Genomic DNA, 23,470 nt, shown 5'->3' with positions numbered 1-23,470 from the left:
ATGCTTTCATCTTATTTTGAATGCATTTTCATTCACAGTTTCACACCCAATTATTTCTCGAACTTTAGAATGTGACTCCTATTCTTGTTCTGAATTTATTTAAATTTTAATATCATTTACACCTTCAACAACAATATTAATTTTATCTCTCATGACCTCATAATTTCTAGTTTGCTTTCAACTTTGGTTGTATTTCAATGTCTTTACCAATCCCATTCTCCTTTTCCAGTATCAAACCAGACATTGTCCATTTTTTACCATCTTAGCTTATTTCCTCCTCACTACCATAGGCTGTAAGACATTGGAGCAGGAATTAGGCCATTTGGCCCATTAAGTCTGCTCTGCCATCCAATCATGGCTGATAGGTTTTTCAAACCCATTTTCCTGCTTTCTCTGCATAACCTTTGATCCCCTTGGCAATGAAGAACACAGCTATCTCTGTTTTAAATGTACTCAATTACCTGGCTTCCAATGCCTTCTATAGCAATGAATTCCACAGGGTCTTCCCTTTACTCTAAGGATGTGCTCTCGGGTCCTCGTCTCTCCTGCCAGTGGAAACATCTTCCCAATGTCCACTCTATCCAGGTTACTCTATCAGTATTCTGTAAGCTTCATTCAGATCCCCCCTCATCCTTCTAACTCCATCGAGTATGGTCCCACAGTGCTGAAACATTTCTCATATGTTAAGCCTGGGATAATTTTTGTGAAACACCTCTGGATGCTCCAGAGCTAATATATCTTTCCTGAAGTATAGGGCCCACAATTGCTTACAATACTCTAAATGTGGTCTGACCAGATGCTTATAAAGCCTCAGAAGTGCAACCCTGTTTTTATATTCTAGTCCTGTCAAGATGAATGACAACATTGTATTTGCCTTCCTAATTACCGATCCAACCTGCAAGCTTAATTTAAGCGAAACCAGGACTAGAACTCTCAAGCCCCTTTGCAGTTCAGATTTCTGAATTTTCCCCTCATTTAGAAAATAGACCATGTCTCCACTCTTCCTACCAAAGTGTATGATCTCATGCTTTTGGACGTTGTATTTCATCTGCCACTTCTTTGCCCACTTTCCTAACCTGTCTAAGTCTTTCTGCAGCCTCCCCACCTCCTCAGTACCATCTGCCCTTCCTTCTATCGTTGTATCATCTGAAAGTTTAGCCAGAACACCTTCAGTTCCTTCATCGAGATAATTAATGTACGAAGTGAAAGATTGTGGTCCCAACACTGACCCTTGTGCAACATCTCAAGTCTCTGGCTTCTATCCTGAGAAGGACCCTTTTATCCCCACTCTCTGCCTTCTGCCAGACAGCCAATCTTCTATCCATGGTAGCACCTTGCCTCTAACACTTTGGGCCCTTATCTTACTCAAGAGCCTCCTGTGCAACATCTTGTTGAAGGACTTCTGGAAGTCCAGGTAGATAACATTCATTAGCTCTCCTTGGTCTAATCTGCTCAATACCACAAAAATTTCTAACAGATTTGTCAGGCATGACCTCCCATGATGAAACCATGCTGACTTTGCCCTATTTTACCATATACTTCCAAGTACTCAGAAATCTCATCCTTCACAATCGACTCCAAAATTTTACCAATGACTAAGGTCAGGCTAATTGGCCTACAATGTCCCATCTTTTGCCTTACTCCATTTTTAAATGAGCGAGTTACACTAGTGATATCTCAGTTATCTGGGACCTTCCCTGATTCCAATGATACCTGAAAGATCACTACGAAAGCCTCCACTATCTCTTCAGCTATCTCCTTCAGAACTCTGGGTGTTGCTGATCTGGTCCAGGTGATTTATCTACTTTCAGACTTTCCAGTTTTTCTAGCACCTTCTCCTTGGTGATGGCCACCCTACTCAGCTCTGCCCACCACTCCCTCCTCCCAGATTTCTTGAATGTTTCAGATATTATTGTTGCTAAAAGTTTCCTCACTACTGAAGCTAAATAAGAGTAGGAATTTGTGAAATGTCTTTTTGGAGCAGCTTGTGGTGGAGTCTTTCACTGTGAGACTGGGGCAAAAAACTTATTCAGTTCCTCAGCCATTTCTTTCTTTCTCATTACTACATCTCCAGCATCATTTTCTAGAGGCTCAATGTCCACTTTTACCTCTCTATTTTGTCCTTTCTATGTCTAAATAAACTCTTGCGGTCTTTCCTAATATTACCAGCTAGCTTACCTTCATATTTAATCTTCTACCTCTTTATTTCTTCCTTTGTTGTCCTCTGTTCTGCACAACATCGTGGGCCGAAGGGCCTGTTCTGTGTTGTATTGTTCTATGTTCTATTGGTCTTTGCAGGCTTCCCAATCCTCTGGCTTCCCAATGCCCTTTGCCACATTATATGCTTTCTCTTTTGCTTTTATGCTGTATCTGACTTCCCTGGTCAGCAATACTTGCCTCACCCTCCCTTTTATATTCTTCTTTTTCCTCAGGATGAATTTTTGCTATGTCTCTCAAATTACTCCCAGCAACCCCTACCATTGCTGTTCCATTGTCTTTCTTGCTGGGCTCCTCTCCCAGTCAATTCTTCTCAGCTCCTCCCTCCTGCCTCTGTAGTTGCCTTTATTCAACTGTAATCTCTGATTTTATCTTCTCCCTTTCAAATTGCAGAGTAAATTCTATCATGTTATGATCACTGCCTCCCAAGGGATCCTTCACCTTAAGCTGCCTTAACATGTCTGCCTCATTGCTTAACGCTAAATCCAGAATTGCCTGTTCCCTTGTGGACTCCACCACAAGCAGCTCCATCTTGTAGACCCTATTTCACAAATACCTACTCTTATTTATCTTCAGTGGTGAGGAAATGTTCAACAACAATTATTCAGGATAGAATCAGTAGTCGCATGGAAAAAGGTGGGTTGATTAGGAAGAGCCAGCATGGATTTCTAAAGGGGAAATTATGTTCAACTAATGTGCTGACGTTCTTTAAAGAGGTATGGAAAGTTGTTAATGCCTTTGACATGGTACACATGGATTTCCAGAAAGCTCTAGACACAGTCCCAGTCAACAGATTTATAAGGAAAGTTCTAGGTCATGGTATAAAAGGGGCAGTGCCAATGTGGATACAAAACTGGCTAAGTGATAGAAAACAAAGAGTCTTGTGGTGGAGGCAACTTCAACTGAGGTATTCAAGAGGAAATTGGATGGCTTTTTGAATAGTTATGGTAAGCAGGAATACATGACAAAAGCAGAAAATTATCATTAGATAATACTGCCAGTGCAGGCATGATGAGCAAAATAGCCTTTGTCCACACTGCAATAATTGTGTGATTCTGTGAATTAAAATAAAGCTCTGTTCATAACTCTAACTATAGAACCTCCAACTAGTGTCATCATAGTCATTGTCTATTTGCTTTTTATCCCTCTGGATAAGACCCTTGCTCCATTCCATCACAACATGGCTCCAAATCATCCCTTGTAGGTTACTGTCACTGTTCACAAAATTACAGGTTTCCCACAACTTTCTGACCAAGATGATCCACGCCAACCTGGCAAGTGAAAATTCTCTCCAAGTAACTCAGTGGTGACTGATACTGAGAACCCTGATTCCGTTTTGCTGCCTCTGAGGATGTTCACCTATTTCCTTCAATCTATATTACTTCGATAACATGTTAAACCAAGACACTCTTCATGAATGGAATCCAGAAATCAACCACACTCTCTGATTTAGAATGGAGTTGCTTGCTACTCAAGTACAGAGATCCTTCGCTCAAACACAGTGATCTTCTGTTCCTAAACAAAGAATTACAGCTGCTGAATATCTGAAACAAACAAACCAGAAATGGTTAGAGAAACTCAGCAGATCTGACAACATCTGCAAATAGAAACTTGAGTTAATGTTTCGTGTCAAGTGTCCCTTCTTCAGAACTCAGAACCATTCTGAAGAAGAGTCACTGGACATGAAACATTAACTCTGTTTTCTCTTCCTAGATGCTGCCAGACCTGCTGAGTTTCTCTTGCAATTCTATTTATTTTTTGTTCCAGGTTGTAAACAGTTTTTCTCTGTTTATTTATTTCTAAAAGAGAGTGAATGGTCATGAATAGGTATATCTTATTTGGAAATGGATGTAAGGTCAATCAGTTTCAGATTGCCATAAGGAAGAGGAAGAGAAAACCATTTTTGACGTCACATGGCAGACTTTCAAACAAGTTAATGAATATCACAGGCAGTGTGGTCAGCAGAGAGAAAAGGCTGTTGGGCTGTGTAAGCAACCACATCCAGATGCAGCAGGGAGATGATCTCTATTCAAAGTGATGAATCTTCTAGCCTCCTTAGGATTCTGGGAAACTGATCCTGGAATGACCACTGATTGTAGATTTAGGGACCTCTCTAAAACTGAGGAATGTAACTCGACATGTTCACTTTAAGTTACTACTTAGTGAAACAGTGATGCAGGAACACATTAGAAACTGGAAGCAAGTGTTGACTGTTTGCTAAAAGGACTGTAACTCCATGGAGATTGTGCTGTTTAATAATTATAACATGATAATGTCATCTTCTGTAGTTTAATGTACAAGTTGCCTACAAAGACAAAACACTAGCTTGGTTAAGAATTCTTTTTTAATCATCATTATTATAGCAGGAGCTTTAAAATACATACTTCCTTTGTCACCCTTTCAGCAAGTAACTAGAATTGTTTTAAATTATTGGTAGCTACAGAAATCATAACATTATACAGTGTAAGAGTCCACTGCACTGCCATTCCTTCCTTGTTAAATTCTAATCGTAGCCTTAAATCCCACCTATGTCTAACTCTTATAAAAATTAGAAATTTTCTTAAGCAGTTTATATGATTATTAATCATATATAATTTTTTAAATCCTGCCTAACAGCATCTCAAGATGGAAATCACTTGAATGCTGAATTCCCTCTGAGGCTGCATTCCGTAATCAGTTGGACTTCCATACTCTCATGACTGTATATTGTCAACATACAAATAAGTCATGCACAACAGCAATGTAGGTAGATGGAGATTCTAACTTTGCTTGTCTATCTGCTTTTGAATTAATTTCTACTTTCTTTGTGCTGCTCTACTATATGGTGGGAGATGAGGATTTACTGTGTAAGGGAATAGGATGAAAATGCATTGTAATGTCATATGTCAAAGCAACAACTGTTGTGCCACAACAGTTGTCAATGACCTTTCTCTTCTGACATTTAAAAAGGGAAGCAAATACAACACATATTACACTGGGTTTCTTCGAAGGACCAGTCAGTAATGATGCTACCTGCACTATCTAGCCTGCAGTGTCTGAGATTATTTTTTAAAGTTAGCTACAATGCATACAAATGAAACAAGTTGACATCACCCTCCCTTCTGAATTATGTTTCGTGAAAATTGTCCAGGTATTTTCTGTTCTCCAAAAACAGAAACACATGTGATCTGGCTAATTACCACCCCATAAACCTACTCTTAATCAACAAGACATTGATGGAAGGGGTCAATAACAATGTTATCTAATGACGCTTTCACTAATAACCTACAAAATCAAAGCTCAGTTTGGGTTCCATTAGGGGCCCAACAGCCCAATAACTGCAGTTTGATGCTCCATTTTAATTGCAGGTCAAGGGCGGAGAGAACGAGGACCAGGGGGCTGCCGGGAAGGTAAACAAGCCATTTAAAAGCTGATATATTCAGGCAGCAGCTGAACCTGAGACACTACCTGTGGAGTGTTTCCCACCCGTCCTCTTCCTCTAACCAAATAAAGATGGTGGTGTGTGGATAAGGTAAGGTATTTCTGTTATTGTTTATTTTATCTTGTGATTGGTTAAAAAAAGTTATCTTTCCTTTTTTTTAACTTTAGTACCTTAGATAAAGGTTAAGATTAAAAATGGCAGGAGATCTCAGACCTGTGTATTGCTCCTCTTGCTCAATGTGGGAGCTCGGGGACACAGCTGGTGTCCTTGGCTCCTTCACATGCAAGATGTGTGTCCAGATGCAGCACTTCTTAGACCGCATGATGACTCTGGAGCTGTGGATGGACTCACTTTGGAGCGTACACAAAGCTGAGGGGGTCATGGATAGCATGTTTAGTGAATTGGTCACACCGCAGATTAGGATTGCTGAGGGAGAAAGGGAATGGGTGACCAAAAGGCAGAGACGGAACAGGAAGGTAATCCCCTGCGGTCATCTCCCTCCAAAACAGGTATACCGTTTTGGATACTGTTGGGGAAGATGGCTCACCAGGAGAAGACAGCAGTAGCCAAGTTCGTGGCACTGTGGCTGGCTCTGCTGTACAGAAGGGCAGGAAAAAATGGAAAGGCTATAGCCATAGGGGATTTAATTGTAAGGGGTGTGGTCAAAAATGAGACTCCCAAATGGTATGTTGCCCCTCTCATGCACAGGTCAGGGATATCTTGGATTGACTAGAGAAAATTCTCAAGGGGGAGGGTGAACGTGGCGTTGTCATGGTGCACATAGGCACCAATAATACAGGTAAAAATGGGATGAGGTCACAAAAAATTTAGGAAGTTAGGAACCAAGTTAAAAAGAAGTAGTAATCTCAGGATTGCTACCAATGCCATGTGCTAGTCAGAGTAGGAATGATAGAATATTCAGGATGAATGCATGGCTTGAGAGATGGTGCAGGAGGGAGGGGTTCAGATTTTTTAGACATTGGGACCAGTCCTGGGGGAGGTGGGACTATTACAAATCGGATGGTCTACACCAGGGTCGGACTGGTACCAATGTCCTTGAGGGTACTTTTGCTAATGCAGTTGGGGAAGGATAAACTAATGTAGTAGGGGAATGGGGACCAAATGAGGAGGTTAGTGGACAGGAAGGAGGTAGTAACTAACATCTGTAAAGAACTAGATAATGAAGTCAGCATGACTAAGGAGATGAGTAGGCAGGAAGTGGCAGATGAACACAATGGGACTGGTGGTCTCAGGTGCATTTGTTTGCAATTCTGGTCAAAGAAGATATCACAGCTGTGCTGAAGGAGGGCACTACGGAGGACTCGAGCAGTGAGGCAATATGGGCAGAGCTCAGAAATAGGAAGGGTGCGGTAACAATGTTGGGCTGTACTACAGATTCCCAACAGCAAGTGTGAGATGGAGATACAAATATGTAGAGACATCACAGAAAGATGGAGGAGCAACGGAGTGGTGTGATAGGAGATTTTAATTTTCCCAACATTGACTGGGATTCACTTAGTGTTAGTGATCTGGGTGGTGCAGAATTTGTAAGGAGCATCCAGGAGGATTTTCTAGAGCAGTATGTAAGTAGTCCAACATGGGAAGAGGCCAACCTGGGCCTGGTGTTAGGAAATGAGCTCGGCTAGATGGTTGAAGTTTCAGTGGGGGAATTACTTTGGGAATAGTGATCACAATTCCATAATTTTAGAATACTCATGGACAAAGATGAGAGTGGTCCTAAAGAGAGAGTGTGAAATTGGGGGAAGGACAACAATACTAAAATTCAGCAGGAGCTGGGGAATGCAGATTGGGAGCAGCTGTTTGAAGGGAAATCCACATTCAATAAGTGGGAGGCTTTTAAAGAGAAGTTGATTAGAATTCAGGAGAGATATATTCCTGTGAAAATGAGGGATAGAAATGGTAAGATTATGGAACCATGGATGACAGGTGAAATTGTGAGACTAGCTAAGAGAAAAAAGGATACGTACATAAGGTCTAGGTGACTGAAGACAGATGAAGCTTTGGAAGAATCCCAGGAATGTAGAATCAATCAGAAACGATGAATTAAGAGGACTAAAAGGGATCAGGCTTAGCGAGCAGGGTTAAGGAAAACCCCAAAGCTTTTATTCATATGTAAGGAGGGTAACAACAGAAAGGGTTGGCCAACTCAAAGACAAAGAAGGAAAGTTATACGTGGAAGATGGGTGCAATTCTTAATAAGTACTTTGCATTGGTATTCACAGAGGAAAGTGATATAGTGGATGTTGAGGTTAGGGCTAGATCTTTGATTATAAGGAGGGAGGAAGTGTGTATTCTAAAAGGCATTAAGGTGGACAAGTCACCAGACCAAGTGGGATATATCCCAGGTTACTGAGGGAAGCTAGAGAGGAAATAGCTGGGGCATTAACAAATACCTTTGCAGCATCCTTGAAAATGGGGGAGGTCCCAGGGGACTGGAGAATTTCTAATGCTGTTCCCTTGTTTAAGAAAGTTATCAGGGATAATCCAGGTAATTACAGACCTGTGAGCCTGACATCAGTGGTAGAGAAGCTACTGGAGAAGATACTGAGGGATAGGTTATATACCCATTTGTAAGAAAATGGGCTTATCGGTGATGGGCAGCATGGTTTTGTACAGGGAAGTTCATATCTTACAAATCTAATAGGATTATTTGAAGATGTGACAAAGTTGATTGAGGGAAGGGATGTAGATGTCATATACATGGACTTTAGTAAGGCCTTTGATAAGGTTCCCCACGGTAGGCTGATGAAGAAGGTGAATTGCATGGGGTCCAGGGTGTTCTAGCTAGATAGATAGAGAACTGGATGGGAAACAAGAGCCAGAGAGTAGTAGTGGAAGGGAGCTTCTCACAATGGAGACCTGTGACCAGTGGTGTCCCATAGGGATCCGTATTGGGACCACTGTTGTTGGTGATATACATAAATGATTTGGAGGAAGGTGTAGGTTGCCTCATTAGCAAGTTTGCAGATGACACTAAGATTGGTGGAGTAGCAGATGATGAAGAGGACTGTCAGAGAATAAAGCAGAATGTAGATAGATTGGAGAGTTGGGCAGAGAAATGGCAGATGGAGTTCAAATGGAAGATGCAATTCCAGAGTGAACTATACAGTAAATGGAAAAGTCCTGGGGAAAATTGATATACAGAGAGATCTGGGGTGTTCAGGTCCATTGTCCCTGAAAGTGGCAAAGCAGGTCAGTAGAGTGGTCAAGAAGGCATATGGCATGCTTTCCTTCATCGGATGAGGTATTGAGTACAAGAGTTGTAAGGTCATGTTACAATTGTATAAAACTTTGGTTCGGCCACATTTGGAATACTACTTACAGTTCTAGTCACCACATTACCTAAAGGATGTAGATGCTTTGGAGAGGGCACAGAGGAGATTCTCCAGGATGTTGCCTGGTATGGAGGGTGCTAGCTATGAGGAGAGGTTGAGTAGATTAGGATTATTTTCATTAGAAAGAAGGAGGTTGAGGGGGGATCTGATTAAGGCCTACAAAATCATGAGAGATGTGGACAGGGTGGTTAGTAAGAAACTTTTTCCCAGAGTGGAGGACTCAATTACTCGGGGTCATGAGTTCAAAGTGAGAGGGGAAAAATTTACGGGGAAAGTTCTTCACGCAGAGGGTGCCCTCAATACATGCTCTTAAAGTATCCAATATAACATTTTCTTTTTCAGGCACACTGAATGATTTTCAAATGATATGTTTGGAGAATTGGCACAAGAATTAGTCGTGTTGTTGACAGTGAGAGAAAGGTCGGCGCAGTCTGAAATTGATCAGCTGGTTAATTGGGCAAAGCAATGGCAGATCTGATTGAGGTATACAAGATTATCAGGGACATAGTCAGAGTAGATTATAAGACTATCTTCCCCATGGCAGACCAGATGGCATGAATTTAATGTGAGAAGCAACCTGGTTTAGAGAAAATGTGAGCAAACGTTTTGTCACCCAGAGGGTGGTAGATAATATGGAATGTGCTGCCTGAGAGGGTGGTGGAGGCAAGTGCTCTCACTTCATCTAGAAAGCATCTGGATGAGTGCTTAAAATGCCATGGCTTAGCAAGCTATGGACCAAGTGCAGGTAAGTGGAATTAGTATAGTTTGGTATTTGTTAGTCAGCATTGATGCAGAGGACTGAAGGGCCTGTTTCTATGCTGTATAAGTCTATGGCTGTCTCTGATTAAGCTTCACCAAAATAAATAGTCCGGCCCAAAACCTTTCCAAGAAAATAAAGGGATTATAAGTCTAAGGTTTGCTCACTGAACTTGAAGGTTTGTTTTCAGACTTTTTGTCACCATACTAGGTAACATCATCAGTGAGAGTCTCCGGTGAAGTGCTAGTGGTATGTCTCACCTCTCTATTTATGGATCTTGGTTTCGCCCACTTAAGAAACCAAGACCTATAAATAGAGTATAAATGGTAAATAGGCATACCACCAGTGCTTCACCGGAGACTCTCACTGATGATACTTAGTATGGTGATGAAACATCTGGAAACAAACCTTCAAGCTCAGCGAGCTAACTTATATACTTATCATCGACCTGAGCTACAAATCTTCTCAAAAATCAATACAGTTCCTGCTACATTGTTGCATAATTTTGAAATAAAAATCACCAAAGTCAATGTAAAACTGTTTTTTTTTCTCAACTGTTGAATATTCTTGTTGACAGTCAGTTTCTTTGAAATGCAGCTAACAGGCTATTTGATCCCCATCTCATCATCTTGCAGTAAAACACACCCCACATTGTGAAGGGGAACACATGACCTAGTGAACAGTCAATTTGAATGGTTTGTCACATGTTGGCACAGCTAAAACTGGTGCAATTGTCAGCACAGCTTTCAAGTTTTCAATGATACTTTGACAATCTAGCATCTATTCAAACTTTCCATCATTCTTCAACAAATGCATTAAAGGTTCAAAGACAGTGCTGAAATTTGGAAGAAACTTGCAATAAAATCCATTTGTGCCAACATAACACAAAATTTAGCATTTTGTCCTAGGCATAGGAAAATCCAAAATAGCCTGTAGTTTTCTATATGCTGCTTGGCCTTCTCCCAGAATGTGGCCCAAATAAATCAATTTTGATTTGACAAATTCACCCTGCCAGATTTTAAATCAAATTTTGTTTTTTTTGAGTCAGTGAAACAACTTAGATAAATAGTACCCAAGTCAATTGTCTGTGTGAGCTATCATAAGTATCCGCAAAGCTGCTACTTTTCTGATCTTTAACACCTCATGCTCATCTAAACAGGTTTTTAAGCTTGCAGGAACACTATTTCTGAACTCCTCCATGATAACTACCTCTACATTCCTGATTTTTTTCTTTAGCTTTAATGATCTAACCCACTGATCACGCTTTTCTTTTGTCCCTTCCAAATTTTACAAATGTCTAATTAGGTTTCTTCCTTGCACTCCTAAATTTTAGTTGGCTAGCTTCAGTGACAAGCTCACAAACATTGAGTAGTGGCCTTTTAGTGGCTTCATACTGTGCAGATTGTTATTCTGACAAACTGCCAAACACAGGCACAGTGGTACCTGTCAAAATACTCTAACATTAAAGTTCAAACCTCTTTTGGCCACTTCATCTGTCCAACTCACCTATCAAATGAGGTAAAATACCTTCAACTCTATTCTCAGTAAATTTAGGAACTTACTTAAATCAAATACTTTTTTGGAATCATAATCATCCTGCAAGTTTTAACCTTTTCCTTTCTTCTTTATTCAATAAATTTTTTTAGCAAACTCATGTTTTCTGTGATCCCTGTCTTTTTTGGAATTTGAGTTTTATTAATTCTATCGCTTTCTGTTTTTTCTCCCTCCCTTTCCATTTCAAGTTTTCTAAATTTCATGTCCCTTTCCATTCCTCTTGACTTTTCTTTCTCCTCCCTTTCCCTTTGTCTATGTTTCTCATTCTCCTCACCTTGTTTTACCTCTCACTCCAGTCTTTTCATTTTCACTTGTATCTTCACTAATTCCAGTTGTGACACCCCAATTTTAGGTTTCATTCCTTCCAATTCTCTACAGTGCGTTGAATAATTATTTGATCACTTTCATTTCTACAAGATCCTTTTCTATCTACCTTCAGTTCATCCTCTAATTCTCTCAGATGTATCATTTCAGAACAGGTTGGTTCTAATAACTAAAACAAAGAGTTATTGTGTTCGTGGTCGGATCGGAAACAGCTCACCTCTGCTATCCTTCAAGGAGAGGAAACAAATGTATTTACTCGTTCTGGTTTCTAGGTAACGATCTACACTATAGGAAAATCCATCCCCAGATGGGTAAGGCCATGATAGGGCTAAGCTGTGAGGGGCCTATCGATCAATCACACGCTACTAAGGCGGAGATGTTCCTCTTGTTTATTTGCCAGTCCCACATTTTTCACATGTTTATATGAATAGACCAGCGACTTGGGTTGCTGAGAGGAGACTCTGGCATTTTTGGTTGAGCTCACCCATGAAGGACTACTGCAACTGTGACAACACAACCCAGCAAAGTCAAAATAAGAGCACAGGGGGCTAAAGGTGCAAATACACAATATAGTTCAGTTCTCGGTATGCAATTTTCACTTCACACCACAGGGTGATGCTAAACCGAGCTCTAAGAATTTCCGGAAGTGATCCCGAGGCTTGTAGTTTCAAGAGTGGAAATGACATCAAACATAATGTTATGTTAAATAAGCTTTTAGCACTCATTCGGATTCAAATAGCAGCAATACTTTACTGCTTTTCAGTAGAAATATCTGGTAAGACCTGAGTACTGAGATAGAAAGGAAGGATATGAAACGGATACAACATTGCAAGAGTTTGTTACAAACTTGCCACTTCCGAGTTCACGCCCTGCAACATCGTTTAAATCATAGTGTTGGAGCGCTGTTCAAACGGGGTGAGTATGACTGCTTACAATAAACATATCGCAGCACATTGATCTGTCATTTGGATCAATAAGTTCATTTTCCAGGCACACTGAACGACATTTTAAAAGGTTTATCCTACTCCATGCAATTAAAGTGATGTGGTCAAATTCTCGATAAAACGCTCAGTCGCTCAGGTAACCCCGGATATATTTTGTCAGTCCTACCAGTTAGGGAGTTTTGTTTTCTTTTGGCAGGTCCAAAGCGAGTGGGATCTTGTCTGTAAGTCGTTATACTTGTCTTGAAAAATCTCCAATTTCATTGAAAACACAATCAGAAGGAAAACCCAGAAGGACTTATTGATTTCCCATTGTCCAGTGCAAAAATATGATGATAAAAATATTAATTACAGTACAGTTCCACCAAAGTAATAAGGATTTTCCCCACTGACCCTCAGCGCAGGGCAAAACAAACTGATTGGACACATTCCTAATTGCAGGTCACAACAAATTAAACATCTGTGAATATGCTTGTAATTTAGTGATCTCATAAAAATCTATAACAATAAGTGTGTGTAAGAGATTCTGATTTAAAAAAAAAGGTAAGTCCTGACAACAGAATTTCAAAAAAACTGATTTATTTATGAAAAGGGTGTGGGATCTGTAAGATAAAGTTCTAAATTGAAGAAAAGCCGATTTTGATAGTATTAGGGAAGAACTTTCAAAAGTTGATTGGGGGTAGATATTTGCAAATAAAGGGATGACTGAAAAATGGGTAGCCTTCAAAAATAAGAATCTGTCTAGAGACAGTATGCTCACATGAAGGGCAAGGCTGGTAGGTGCAGGAAATGCTGGATGTTGAGAGAAACTGAGATTTTGGTCAAGAAAAACAAGGAAGCATATGTCAGGTATAAAGAGTAGAGTTGAGTGAATCCCTAGAAGAGTACAAAAACAGGAGAAGTATACTGAAGAGGGAAAACAGGAGGGCAAAAAGGAGACAGGTGAGAGCTCTGGTAAGTAGGTTAAAGGAGAATCCAAAGGATTCTACAAATGGATTAAGGATGAAAGGGTAACTAGGGAAAGAATAGGAACACTTAAAGATTAGCAAGGCCACCTATGTGTGGAGCTGCAGGAGATGGGGGAGATTCTAAATGAGTATTTTGCATCAGTTATTTAGAGTCCTAGAGATGTACAGCATGGAAACAGACCCTTCGGTCCAACATGTCCATGCTGACCAGATATCCCAACCCAATCTAGTCCCACCTGCCAGCACCCGGCCCACATTCCTTCAAACCCTTCCTATTCATATACCCATCCAAATGCCTCCTAAATGTTGCAGTTGTACCAGCCTCCACCACTTCCGGCAGCTCATTCCATACACGTACCACCCTCTGTGAAAAAGTTGCCCCTTAGGTCTCTTATATTTTTCCCCTCTCACCCTAAACCTATGCTGTCTAGTTCTGGACTCCCCAACCCCAGGGAAAAGACTTTGTCTATTTACCCTATCCATGCCCCTCATTATTTTGTAAACCTCTATAAGGTCACCCCTCAGCCTCTGATGGTCCAGGGAAAACAGCCCCAGCCTGTTCAGCCTCTCCCTATAGCTCAAGTCCTCCAACCTTGGCAACATCCTTGTAAATATTTTCTGAACCCTTGCAAGTTTCACAACATTTTTCTGATAGGAGGGAGACCAGAATTGAACGCAATATTCCATCAGTGGCCTAACCAATGTCCTGTACAGCTGCAGCATGACCTCCCAACCCCTGTACTCAATACGCTGACCAATAAAGGTAAGCATACCAAACGCCGCCTTCACTATCCTATCTACCTGCGACTCTACTTTCAAGGAGCTATGAACCTGCACTCCAAGGTCTCTTTGTTCAGCAACACACCCTAGGACCTTAACACTAAGTGTATAAGTCCTGCTAAGATTTGTTTTTCCAAAATGCAGCACCTCGCATTTATCTGAATTAAACTCCAACTGACACTTCTCAACCCATTGGCCCATCTGGTCCAGATCCTGTTGTAATCTGAGGTAACCCTCTTCGCTGTCCACTACACCTCCAATTTTGGTGCCAACTGTACCTCTTATGCTCGCATCCAAATCACTTATGTAAATGACAAAAAGTAGAGGAACCAGCACTGATCCTTGTGGCACTCCACTGGTCACAGGCCTCCAGTATGAAAAACAACCCTCCACCACCACCCTCGTCTACCTTTGAGCCAGTTCTGTATCCAAATGGCTAGTTCTCCCTGTATTCCATGAGATCTAACCATGCTAAACAGTCTCCCATGGGGAACCTTGTCGAATGCCTTACTGAAGTCCATATAGATCACATCTACCGCTTTGCCCTCATCAATCCTCTTTGTTACTTCTTCAAAAAACTCAATCAAGTTTGTGAGGCATGATTTCCCACACACAAAGCCATGTTGACTATCCCTAATCAGTCCTTGCCTTTCCAAATACATGTACATCCTGTCCCACAGGATTCCCTCCAACAACCTGCACACCACTGAGGTCAGGTTCACTGGTCTATAGTTCCCTGGCTTGTCTTTACCGCCCTTCTTAAACAGTGGCACCATGTTTCCCAACCTCTAGTCTTCCGCCACCTCACCTGTGACTATTGATGATACAAATATCTCAGCAAGAGGCCCAGCAATCACTTCTTGAGCTTCCCACAGAGTTCTCGGGTACACCTGTTCATGACCTGGGGATTTATCCACCTTTACCCATTTCAAGACATCCAGCACTTCCTCCTCTGTAAACTGGACATTTTGCAAGATGTCACCATCCATTTCCCTAGAGTCTATATCTTCCAAATCCTTTTCCACAGTAAATACTGATGCAAAATACTCATTTAGTATCTCCCCCACTTTCTGCAGCTCCACACAAAGGCCACCTTGCTGATCTTTGAGGGGCCCTATTCTCTCCGTAGTTACCGTTTTCTCCTTAATGTATTTGTAAAAACCCTTTGGATTCTCCTTAATTCGATTTGCCAAAGCGATGTCATGTCCCCTTTTTGCCCTCCTGATTTCTCTCTTAAGTATACTCCTATTTCCTTTATACTCTTCTAAGGATTCACTCGATCTATCCTGTCTATACCCTACATATGTTTCCTTCTTTTTCTTAATCAAACCTTCAATTTGTTTAGTCATCCAGCATTTCCTACACCTACCAGCCTTTCCTTTCACCCTGAAAGGAATAACTTTTTTTCTGGATTCTCGTTATCTCATTTCTGAAGGCTTTCCATTTTCCAGCCGTCCCTTTGCCTGTGAACATCTGCCTCCAATCAGCTTTCAAAAGTTCTTGCCTAATACCGTCAAAATTGGCCTTTCTCCAATTTAGAATTTCAATTTTTAGATCTGGTCTATCCTTTTCCATCACTATTTAAAATCTAATAGAATTATGGTCGCTGGCCCCAAAGTGCTCCCCCACTGACACCTCTGCCTTATTTCCCACGAGTAGGTCAAGTTTTGCACCTTCTCTATTAGGTACATCCGCATACTGAATCAGAAAATTGTCTTGTACGCAGTTAAGAAATTCCTCTCCATCTAAACCTTTAACACTATGGCAGTCCCAGTCGATGTTTGGAAAGTTAAAATCCCCTACTATGACCACCCTATTATTCTTACAGATAGCTGAGATCTCCTTACAAGTTTGTTTCTCAATTTCCCTCTGACTATTAGGCAGGTCTATAATACAATCCTAATTAGGTGATCATTCTTTTCTTATTTCTCAGTTTCACCCAAATGACTTCCCTGGATGTATTTCCTGGAATATCCTCCCTCAGCACAGCTGTAATGCTATCCCTTATAAAAAATGGCACTCCCCCTCCTCTCTTGCCTCCCTTTCTATTGTTCCTGTAGCATTTGTATCCTGTAACATTCGGCTGCCAGTCCTGTCCATCCTTGAGCCATGCTTATGTAATTGCTATGATATCCCAGTCCCATGTTCCTAACCATGCCCTGAGTTCATCTGCCTTCCCCGTTAGGCCCCTTGCATTGAAATAAATGCAGTTTAATTTATTAGTCCTACCTTGTCCATGCCTGCGCTGACTGTTTGACTCACTTCTGTTCTCAACTGTACCAGTCTCAGATTGATCTCTTTCCTCACTATCTCCCTGGGTCCCCCCCTCCAACCTTACTAGTTTAAATCCTCCCAAGCAGCTCTAGTAAATTTCCCTGCCGGTATATTAGTCCCCTTCCAATTTAGGTGCAATCCGACCTCCTTGTACAGGTCACTTCTAGCTCAAAAGAGATTCCAATGATCCAAAAATGTGAATCCTTCTCCCATACACCAGCTCCTCAGCCATGCATTCATCTGCTCTATCCTCCTATTCCTGCCCTCACTAGCTCGTAGCACGGAGTTATCCAGATATTACTATTCTTGAGGACCTCCTTTTTAAATTTCTGCCTAACTCTCGGTAAACTCCCTTCAGAATCTCAACCTTTTCCCTTCTTATATCGTTGGTTCCAACGTGGACAATGACCTCTTACTGGCGCCTCTTCCCCCGTGAGAACATTCTGCACCCTCTGAGACATCCTTGATCCTGGCACCGGGGAAGCAACACACCATTCTGCTTTTTCTCTGCTGGCCACAGAAACGTCTGTCTGTACCTCGGACTACAGAATCCCCTAACACAATTGATCTCTTGGAAGCTGACATATCCCTTGTTGCATTAGATCCAGTCTCAATACCAGAAACTTGGCTATTCGTGCTTTGTTCCCCTGAGAATCCATTACCCCCTTCATTTTCCAAAACAGCATATCTGTTTGAAATGGGTATATCCACAAAAGACTCCTGCCCTAGGTGCCTACTTCTCTTCCCTTCCTGGAGTTATCCCATCTATGTGACTGTATCTGAGACTTCCCACCTTCCTATAACTGCCATCCATCACATACTGTTGCTGTTGCAAATTCCTCATTGCTTCCTACTTTCTCTCCAACTGATCCATTCGATCTAATTAGATTAGATTAGATTACTTACAGTGTGGAAACAGGCCCTTCGGCCCAACAAGTCCACACCGCCCCGCCAAAGCGCAACCCACCCATACCCCTACATCTACCCCTTACCTAACACTACGGGCAATTTAGCATGGCCAATTCACCTGACCTGCACATCTTTGGACTGTGGGAGGAAACCAGAGCACCCGGAGGAAACCCACGCAGACACGGGGAGAATGTGCAAACTCCACACAGTCGCCTGAGGCGGGAATTGAACCCGGGTCTCTGGCGTGTGAGGCAGCAGTGCTAACCACTGTGCCACCGTGCCGCCCACTAAGATTCGTATCCAGCAGCATTTATGGCAGATATAATCCGCAGTAACCCTTGAACTCTTTAAACTCCCATATCTGACAAGAAGTACATATCACTGTACTAAAGGCCATTTTTGCTCCTTCACAATCTACAGACCCAGAAAATAACACCACCTTATTCCTCTACAAAACACTGCCCCCGGTTAAATTAATAGTTATAGCTTATATTTTAAGTTTAATCAAGAGACATATCTCCAAAAACATATAATCAAGAAAGAACCCACTCTACGCACTACTGCAGCCTTTCTATTGGACGCACTTAAAACAACAATTAACTTATCTGACTCTGTGCTGTGAACTTCGCTCAAACCAGTTCCTCCAAGATTAGTTGTGAATTTCACTGTTTGTTAATTTTCCCAGACACACTCCAATGTCCAGCGACACATGAATTCAAAACAACAAAGGCAGTAACTGTGCAGGTTCTCCCTCTCTCTTGCACTGTCCTCACCATGTGCTTCCTTTGTCTGTTCTTCCTTTTAAAACTGCTGTTGTTTTGACTTTTTTTCCAAAGTTCCAAAACTGTGGAGAAGGATTTGGAAGCAAGAGAACTTGTGAAAATAAATAGCTAGATTGAAAAATGTTCATGTTACAGAGGAGGAGGAGGTGCTGAATGTCTTAAAATGCATTAAGGTAGATAAATCCCCTAGACCTGAATAGGTGTACGCTAGAACGCTGTGGGAACCTAGGGAAGTGATTACTGGGATCCTTGCTGAGATATTTTGTATCATCGATACCCACAGGTGAGTTGCCGGAAGACTGGAGGTTGACTAATGTGGTGCCACTATTTAAGAAAAGTGGTAAGGAAAAGCCAGGGAACTAAAGACCATAAGACATAGGAGTGGAAGTAAGGCCATTCGGCCCATCGAGTCCACTCCGCCATTCAATCATGGCTGGTGCGCATTTCAGCTCCACTTACAAGCATTCTCCCCGTAGCCCTTAATTCCTCTAGACAACAAGAACCTATCAATCTCGGCCTTGAAGACATTTAGCGTCCCGGCTTCCACTGCACTCCGTGGCAATGAATTCCACAGGCCCACCACTCTCTGGCTGAAGAAATGTCTCCGCATTTCTGTTCTGAAATGACCCCCTCTAATTCTAAGGCTGTGTCCACGGGTCCTAGTCTCCTCGCCTCACAGAAACAATTTCCTAGCATCCACCTTTTCCAAGCCATGTATTATTTTGTACGTCTCCATTAGATCTCCCCTTAATCTTCTAAACTCCAACGAATACAATCCCAGTATCCTCAGCCGTTCCTCATATGCTAGACCTGTCATTCCAGGGATCATCCATGTGAATCTCCGCTGGACACGTTCCAGTGCCAGTATGTCCTTCCTGAGGTGTGGGGACCAAAACTGGACACAGTACTCCAAATGGGGCCTAACCAGAGCTTTATAAAGTCTTAGTAGTACATCTCTGCTTTTATATTCCAACCCTCTTGAGATAAGAGACAACATTGCATTCGCTTTCTTAATCACAGACTCAACCTGCATGTTTACCTTTAGAGAATCCTCGACTAGCTCTCCCAGATCCCTTTGTGCTTTGGCTTTATTAATTTTCTCACCATTTAGAAAGTAGTCCATGCTTTTATTCTTTTTGCCAAAGTTCAAGACCTCGCACTTGCTCACGTTAAATTCCATCAGCCATTTCCTGGACCACTCTCCCAACCTGTCTAGATCCTTCTGTAGCCTCCCCACTTCCTCAGTACTACCTGCCTGTCCACCTAACTTCGTATCATCGGCAAACTTCGCTAGAATGCCCCCGGTTCCCTCATCCAAATCATTAATATATAATGCGAACAGCTGTGGCCCCAGCACCGAACCCTGCGGGACACTGCTCGTCACCGGCTGCCATTCTGAAAAAGAACCTTTTATCCCAACTCTCTGCCTTCTGTTAGACAGCCAATCCTCAATCCATCCCAGCAGCTCACCTCGAACACCATGGGCTCAGCAGCCTCCCGTGTGGCACCTTATCAAAGGCCTTTTGAAAGTCTAGATAGACCACATCCACTGTGTTTCCCTGGTCTAACCTACTTGTTACCTCTTCAAAAAATTCCAACAGGTTTGTCAGGCATGACCTCCCTTTACTAAATCCATGTTGACTTGTTCTAATCAGACTCTGCTCTTCCAAGAATTTAGAAACCTCATCCTTAATGATGGATTCTAGAATTTTACCAACAACCGAGGTTAAGCTGATTGGCCTATAATTTTCCATCTTTTGCCTTGATCCTTTCTTGAACAAGGGGGTTACTACAGCCATCTTCCAATCATCCGGGACCTTTCCTGACTCCAGTGACTCTTGAAAGATCTCAACCAATGCCTCTGCTATTTCCTCAGCAACCTCTCTCAGAACCCTAGGGTGTATCCCATCGGGGCCAGGAGATTTATCAATTTTAAGACTTTTTAACTTTTCTAGCACTATCTCTTTCGTAATGGCAACCATACTCAACTCAGCCCCGTGACACCCTTTAATTTTTGGGATAGTACTCATGTCTTCCACTGTGAAAACTGACGCAAAGTACTTGTTAAGTTTTCCTGCTATTTCCTTATCTCCCATCACTAGGCTCCCTGCATCAGTTTGAAGTGGCCCAATGTCTACTTTTGCCTGTCGTTTGTTTCTTATGTACTGAAAGAAACTTTTACTATTATTTCTAATATTACTGGCTAGCCTACCTTCATATTTGAAGACTGGTGGGTCTGACATTGGTAGTCAGCAAGTTGTTGGAGGGAATCCTGAGGGACAGGATTTACACATTTGGAAAGGCAAGGACTGATTAGGGATGGCCAGCATGGCTTTGTGCATGAGAAATCAGGTCTCATTAATTTGATTGGGTTTTTTGAAGTGATGAAGGTAGTGTGGTGGATGTGATCTATATGGACTTCAGTAAGGTGTTCAACAAAGTTCTGCATGGGAGATTGATCAGCAAGGTTAGATCTCATGGAATACAGGGAGAACTAGCCATTTGGATATAGAACTGGCTCAAAGGTAGAAGACAGGGTATTGATGGAGGGTTGCTTTTCAGACTGAAGGCCAGTGACCAGCAGTGTGCCACAAGGATCGGTACTGGGTCCACTGCTTTTCATCATTTATATAAATGATTTGGATATGAACATAGGAGGTATAGTTGGTAAGTTTGCAGTTGACACTGAAATTGGTGGTGTAGTCGACAGCAAAGAAGGTTATCTCAGTGTACAATGGGTCCTTGATCAGATGGACGGGTGGCCAAGGAATGGCAGATGGAGTTTAATTTAGATAAATGTGAGATGCTGTATTTTGGAAAGACAAATCAGGGCAGGACTTAATGATAAGGTCCTGGGGATTGTTGATGAACTAAGAGACCTTGGAGTGCAGGTTCATAGTTCCTTGAAAGTAGAGTCGCAGGTAGATAGGCTAGTGAAGAAGGCGTTTGGTATGCGTTCCTTTATTGGTCAGAGTATTGAGTAAAGCAGTTGGAAGATCATGTTATGGCTGTGCAGGACAGTGGTTGGGCCATTTTTGGAATACTACGATCAATCTTGGCCTCACTGCTAACGGAAGGATGTTGTGAAACCTGAAGGTGTTCAGAAAAAATTACAATGATGTTGCTAGGGTTGGAAGCTTTGAGCTATAGCAAGAGTCTGATCAGGCTGGGGCTATTTTCCCTGGAGGGTCAGATGCTGAGGGGTGACCTTTATAGAAGTTTCTAAAACCATGAAGGGCTGGGTCGGGTGAATAGTCAAGGTCTTTTTCCTGGAGTGGTGGAGTCCAGAACTAGAGGGCATATGTTTACGGTGAGAAGGGAAAGACTTTAAAAGGGACCTGAGGGGCAAACTTTTCACATACAGGGTGGTGCGTATATGGAATAAGCTGTCAGAGAAAGTGCTGCAGGCTGGTACAATTAGAACATGTAAAATTCAGCTGAATGGGTACATGGATAGTAAGGGTTTAGAAGGATATGGGCCACATGTTGGCAAATTGAACTAGATTAATTCAGGATTTCTGGTCAAAATGGACAAGTTGGAGCAAAGGGTCTATTTCTTTGCTGTACGGCTCTATGACTATGACACTGTGTCTCTTTTTAGACACAAGAGACTTGCTTTTCTACCTCTCCTTGTCTGCAGGCATGCTCAGGGGAAGGTGTTTGGCAGAATATCTGGCTCCATTTGAGAATTTGCCCTGAGAGCTGATCTTGTGCTGCTTCACCTCAAGGAAATGTGGGACCTGCTGAAGATGCAGAATGCACTGTGCTTAGAAAGTGCTCCTTGTATCATTCAGCAGCAGTCAACTGTCAGGCCTGTAGAAATGTATGAATCCTTCTGCTGTAAATAGAGTAGATCCCTGTTGCTGACACCTTTAAAAGAACATAAGATGAAAAAAAATCAACTTTCTGCTCTCTATTTTCAGTAATTTAGTTTTTTTAAAGGGTAGTGAATCTTTTTATGGCTACTATATATTTTATTTTCAGTAAACAATCGATGTATCTTCAACAAAATAGAATTCCTAAAGGCTGTTCTTTCCCTAATGTAACCTATTCTGCCATACTATAGAGCAGACAGAAGTCATACAAGACCTTTGTTTCAAAAGTAAATTGATTACATATTTTATATATTTCTGGTCACTTATCTAGAACACTAGATAAAATAAGTCACACAAAGCTGATCTTTTTTGCTTGTTTGTAGGTATTTCCACTGCTGCTGTGATGCGCACGTACGATATTAGCAAGGCTGAACCCTTGTCCAAGGAGCAGAGGAGATTATGTTTCGATACTCACGCTCTAGTCCTGGAACTGGAGAATAATGGTGAGTAAAACACAGCACTCCTGCTAAATGTTTGAATTTTATTGTATCCAACTTAAAATTAGACAAGATTATATTCCCTAGAATGGAAACAGGCCCTTTGGCCCTACAAGTCCACACCAACCCTACGAAGAGTAACCCACCCAGACCCATTCCCCTACCCTATATTTACCCCTGACTTGGCAATTTAGCCAATTCACCTGACCTGCACAACTTTTGGATTGTGGGAGACACAGGGAGAATGTGCAAACTCCACACAGACAGTCACCCGACACGGGAGTTGAGCCTGGATCCCTGGGGCTGTGAGGCTGCAGTGCTAACTACGGAGCCACTTTGCTGCCAATATTCTGCTGAAGATCAAAACTAACTGTTTCATTCTGTGCAAATGGGACTTGATATTTTTGTTTTTCTTTTTTTTTTAAATTACAAGAAGTTAAATTAGGGCAAACAGAAAAAGAATAAGTTTCTAACCTCATGAATCTGTCTAAGCCCATCACTTTCAGACCTCCAGATTGTCCAATCTGTCTCACCCTGGAACTATACAGTGGCAACAGAAGTGGTATTCCACACTATATGGATGTTGCCGTCAATCCAAAAAGTCATTCTGCCTACCACACAAATGAGTAACAGGCATCACGTCCCTTCAGCTCTTTGAAACAGGCAGCGTACTCAACCAAACATGTGCTTTCAAAATTCAGAACATGCTCTCCAACATTAGATGTGAGTCTGTGATTGGGCAGCACTGACTGAACAATCATGAGTGAGCCAAGAATTACACTAATAACCAATTTCAAATTATCTGACAAGCTTACAACACTGCTCACTTACATTTGCTAAAAGCTACATATATTGATTTGTAGGGGCTGGGCTTC

At 41.8% G+C, this 23,470-nt stretch overlaps 1 protein-coding gene across 2 annotated transcripts in view; it reads left to right on the top strand.

Annotated features, from left to right (window-relative positions):
* The first annotated feature begins 12,265 nt into the window (after positions 1 to 12,265).
* Positions 12,266 to 23,470, top strand: part of ccdc90b (coiled-coil domain containing 90B) — a 47,039-nt gene continuing 35,834 nt past the window's right edge. The window contains exons 1-2 of one of the 2 annotated variants that reach the window (XM_072577698.1): positions 12,266 to 12,544; positions 22,482 to 22,601. In XM_072577698.1, the coding sequence (XP_072433799.1) occupies positions 12,439 to 12,544; positions 22,482 to 22,601 (226 nt within the window). In that variant the 5' untranslated portion in view covers positions 12,266 to 12,438. The remainder of the gene's footprint in view (positions 12,545 to 22,481; positions 22,602 to 23,470) is intronic. The other variant, XM_072577697.1, reaches the window with a different exon arrangement.

This window comes from Chiloscyllium punctatum, chromosome 9 (genome assembly GCF_047496795.1).
Source record: "Chiloscyllium punctatum isolate Juve2018m chromosome 9, sChiPun1.3, whole genome shotgun sequence".
NCBI lineage: Eukaryota > Metazoa > Chordata > Chondrichthyes > Orectolobiformes > Hemiscylliidae > Chiloscyllium > Chiloscyllium punctatum.
This window is presented reverse-complemented; position numbering and strand designations above follow the sequence as displayed.